Below are 5,243 nucleotides of genomic sequence, written 5' to 3' on the forward strand. Positions count from 1 at the left end.
CAATTTAGAACAAAAATAAAATCATTCTGCTTAAAAACTGTATTGTTATATTCAATTTTTTCTTCATCAAAATTGAGTTTAGGGTTCTATTTTAAGAATTTTACAAAACATAGGGTCCAAAAAGTAATTTTTCAAAACACAAGGTCCAAACAGGTAATGAGAAAAAACACAAAGTCCAAAAAAGTATAAACCCAATTGAAAATACTATTATTAAATAATAAAAAAAGAGAATAAAAAAGAAAGATCATATAAGAGCATCTCCAATGGGGGGAGCTATAGCAGTAGCCATTGACCAAAATCTGACACAAAGTATAACTTATGCATTGGAGCTCTTAAAAATTTTGACCATTGCCTAACTTAGTTGCCTCACAGAGGCAACGGTCCTTTTTCATTTTTTCATTTTTTTTTATATATAAATATATATATACATATAATTTTATATATATATATACATATATTTATTTTCTTACCGTTTTTTATATAAATATATATATACATATTTTTTTTGTTACCGTTAGAATTTATTTTTTTTCTATAAATACTCACTTACTTAATTTCATTTTCACACTATATTTTTCTTCTAAATTATCAATATCACAAAAAAAAAAATCCTATCAATGGATTTCCAAAATTCTCCAAGTACCAATTCCCAAAATCCAAATTTTCAATATTCTCAAGTTTTTCAAAATTCATCATATTCTCCACATACCAACCCTCAAAATCCAAATTTTCAATATTCCCATTTCAATCAAAATTTTCGAAATACTCAATCTACTAATCCCCTAAATCCAAATTTCCAATATTCTCAATTTAACCAAAGTTTTCTAAATTCTCAAAATTATCCAATGTCCTCTTACCCTTACCAAAATTTTGGCTCTTTTGAGACGCCCCAACAAGCTCCATTCTTCACACCAACAAATTCACTACCACATGCCTTTCATATGCCTTCCCTACACCAACCTGAAATGGTTTCAAGAAATTATAGGCCTAGTATAGAAAAGTCTAGTATTGATTTAAATCGCGAAACATCGTCAACATCTATCTCTGAAACCCAACCTGAACATTGTGCTGAAGGGTTGGAAAATATTATTCTACACAATGAAGATGAATCAAGGCATAAAGGTAAAGTCAAATGGAGCAAGGAAGCAACTATACTTCTTATAAGTGGATGGCTTAATACATCTAAGGATGCCATTGTGGGGAATGGCCAGACTTCTACATATTTCTCAGCTCGAATCGCAGATTACTTCAACACCAACCAAAAAGGTGAGCAAGCAAGGACTGGAAGGCAATGCAAAGACCATTGGAACAAGATGAATCAAAAGGTGGCGCGATTCAATGGATGTTATAAACGAGTTCAATTAGCACATCAAAGTGGTTGGTCTGATGAGCAAATTCTTGATAATGCACATCAATTGTACAAATCTGAAAATAACAACTCAAATTTTTTATTTGTGGACTGTTGGAGATTGCTAAAGGTTGAGCTGAAATGGAATACAATGTACCAACCAACATGTGGTAAGAGAACAAAGGTGTCAGAATCAGGGGCATTTACTTCATCTTCTAATGCAGACATCAGTGACGATGAAGTACGTGAAGTGCGCTCTACTGGCCAAAAGGCAACAAAGAGAAAAGGAAAGGAAAAAAAAGACACACATGCTAGATTTATAGAGATTAGTGAACGAAAAACAGTTGCATTAGAGAAATTGGTGGCGATAAAGGAGAAAGAGGCAGAAGATAATAAGATTAAAGGATATATGGATTATCTCATCATGGACACGTCGCATATCACTCCTGAGCAAAAGAAAAATCACGAAGCCATGTGTACTTATATTAAGACTAATATCCTAAAGTTGTAATTGCTTTGTATTTTCATCAATGGCATTATTATGTATTTTGATTTATTTAAATAAACTATCCTTTATTATTTAGTAACGGCTACATTTTAAGGACTATATTTAACGGCTACATTTTAACGGCTATATTTTAACGGCTACATTTTAATGGCTATATTTTAACGGCTATATATGTCACCATGTCTATAAATACAAAATTTCAATCATCTTTTTACTCAACTGATCATTCTGTCCTTCATTTTACTCTCTCATTTATCTTTCATTCTCAAATATCATATACTCTAAGTTCGACAATGGATTCGCCAAATTCTGCGAATTCATACGATAATATGAGTCTAGAGGATATCATAATTGCAGATTGTACTGACGATCATGATGATCAATATTTCAAAGCTTTCATGGATGGGGGTAGCTTAACAAGGCAAGGAAGAAAGAGAGCCCATATTGATAAGGGTCATGTAGAAGGACATCAACGTTTGTTCGATGACTGCTTTTCTGATGAACCGGTGTATACAGACTATCAATTTAGAAGAAGATTTAGAATGCATAGACACGTATTTCTATGCATAGTGCAAGCTCTAGAAAATCATTCGGAGTATTTCCAGATGAGGTTTGATGCAGTCGGTAGAAGAGGGCTTTCACCATTACAGAAGTGCACCGCTGCAATGTGAATATTAGCATATGGAGCGCCTGCTGATTATGTTGATGAGTATGTTCAAATTGGTGAAACCACCGCTATTGAATGTCTAGTAAATTTCGTTCGGGGAGTGAATGAGATTTTTCGTGCTAAATATTTGAGACGACCCAATGATGGGGACATTCGTCGCTTACTTCAAATAGGGGAGGTGCGTGGTTTTCCAAGAATGTTGGGAAGCATTGATTGTATGCACTAGGAATGGAAAAATTGCCCAGTTGCATGGAAAGGACAATTCACGCAAGGTGATCACGGCAGGCCAACAATCATGCTCGAAGCAGTTGCATCACAAGATCTCTGGATATGGCATGCATTTTTTGGTGTTCTGAGATCCAATAATGATCTAAACGTGTTAAATCAATCCCCATTATTCACTGAAATCTTACAAGGGCAAGCTCCAAGAGTTGAGTTTATAATAAATGGCACACAATACAACAAGGGGTACTATCTAGCAGATGGTATCTATCCAGAGTGGGGTACATTTGTTAAAACTATCCCACTACCTCAAGGAGAGAAAAGAAAATTATTTGCTCAATGCCAAGAAGCGGTACGTAAAGATGTTGAGCGAGCATTTGGAGTACTTCAATCTCATTTTGCTATTGTATGAGGACCAGCACGTTTTTGGCGAAGAGATGTTCTCAAAGATATTATGTATGCATGCATCATATTGCACAATATTATTGTCGAGGATGAAAGAGATGCATATGAGAGTTTGATTGATTTTAATTATGATGACGGCCCTACAGACACCCCAACAGTTGAAGTATTGCATGGACCTATTTCCGACTTCCCAACAATGCTGCAAAGAAATGCTGAAATTCGTGATAGAAATATTCATCGCAATCTTCAAGCAGACTTGGTGGAACACATATGGTCAAAATATGGAAATCATTTTAATTAGTTTTTTTTTAATTATGTTAGATTGATTAATTACGATTATTCATTTTATAAGTTTTTTTTAAATTTAGTCTAATTTAAATATCATGTACTATTTATTTATATTAATATATGAATTTAAAAAAATTAGTATGATAATATTTATAATTATAAAATGATATATTAAATAATAATATGTGGGGACCATGGTTGGCAATTTTTAGGGTAGCTTGAATTGGAGTATTTTTAAGAAATAAGTTGCCAAAAGTGATGTAGATGAGAGAGAAAATAAAAAATTATATTTTTTAATTGATTTAGACATTTTAGGCAATGGTTGGGGTAGTTTGCATTGGAGATGCTCTAAGCTGCCATCTCAATGCTGTAAGCTCAACTTTTGATTAAAATATATTTTTTAATTTTTTTTTAAGAAATTCTAAATAATTAAAGTTTCAAAAACAAAATTCAAACAACTTGTTATAAATTTAAATTTATTTATTTATTGTTATTTTTATTATTGTTATTAATTATACGGTTAAAAATTATAAATTATGTATAAATAAATCTATAAAATAATTAGAAAAAATATAATATATATTAATAATAATATAATTATTAGAAAAATAGTTATTCGCAAATATCTTATTTAAAATTAAAAAATAGTAGAATAAAAAAATTAGAAAATAAATAGAGTGTTTTGGAGTGATTTTTGAGTGCCGCATCACCTCCTTAAAGCTCTCATTTATATAAATATATAGATTGTTATTAATTATAAGCTTTGAGTGATTTTTTGTAAAATTATAAATTATGTATAAATAAATCTATAAAATAATTAGAAAAAATATAATATATATTAATAATAATATAATTATTAGAAAAATAGTTATTCACAAATATCTTATTTAAAATTAAAAAATAGTAGAATAAAAAAATTAGAAAAAATTAGAAAATAAATAGAGTGCTTTGAAGTGATTTTAGAGTGTCACATCACCTCCTTAAAGCTTTCATTTATATAAATATATAAATATATCTCTTCTATATAAAAAGTGTGTAGATAACAAAAATTCTTGATTTTAACGGGTTTTTATTTTTTTTCATTAACTTTAACAGAATATTCTTATACATAACAGAATATTTTTATATTTAACTGTAGATTGTAAACATGACTTAAACTTAGATCAAATTAAATAAATAAATAATTAAACAAATTAAAATAAGATATTTTTTTAGATATTTTACAATGATAATTATTTAAAAATAATAAAACTATATATTTTATAACTTAAATAAAATTTAATTAAACTTAAACATCACGTATTAGAATAATATCATATTAAATATATAATATAATATAATATAATCTACTATCAACTAGTGACAAACTTAAATTTAAAATCTACGTATAATATATAATATCTTATTGTCACTGTCAAATTTAAAAATTAGAACAAAACATAAACTTAAACTTAAACAAAAATTAATTAATTGAAATAGGATATTTTTAAGATATTTTATGAATATTTAAATAATTAAATCATATTTATTTAACAATAATAAATACATTTATATCATTTTTTTTATCTTATAAATTTATGTGATAGTTTGTTTTTTATAAAGTGATTGGAACTCTTTTTCTTCATCAAATTCAACAAATGACATTGCGAGAAACATTAGAAACTAAAAATAGTTGATACATGTATACTACTGTCTAGACTATAACTATTTTTATTCTTATTTTATTTCTATTATTAATTTCTTTTTAAATATTTTTGTAATTTATATATATATATATATATATATATCATGTAGCCATGTAAATA

General features: G+C 28.4%; 1 protein-coding gene and 1 pseudogene across 1 annotated transcript; both read left to right on the forward strand.

Annotated features, from left to right (window-relative positions):
• The first annotated feature begins 965 nt into the window (after positions 1 to 965).
• Positions 966 to 1,859, forward strand: LOC133795813 (glutathione S-transferase T3-like). Its single transcript, XM_062233270.1, has one exon. It carries the CDS (start codon positions 966 to 968, stop codon positions 1,857 to 1,859), a length of 894 nt encoding a protein of 297 aa, XP_062089254.1.
• A 290-nt stretch (positions 1,860 to 2,149) lies between these two features.
• LOC133795814 (uncharacterized) lies at positions 2,150 to 3,157 on the forward strand (annotated as a pseudogene).
• Positions 3,158 to 5,243: the final 2,086 nt, after the last annotated feature.

The sequence above is a fragment of the Humulus lupulus genome, chromosome 8 (assembly GCF_963169125.1).
Source record: "Humulus lupulus chromosome 8, drHumLupu1.1, whole genome shotgun sequence".
NCBI classification, from domain to species: Eukaryota; Viridiplantae; Streptophyta; class Magnoliopsida; order Rosales; family Cannabaceae; genus Humulus; species Humulus lupulus.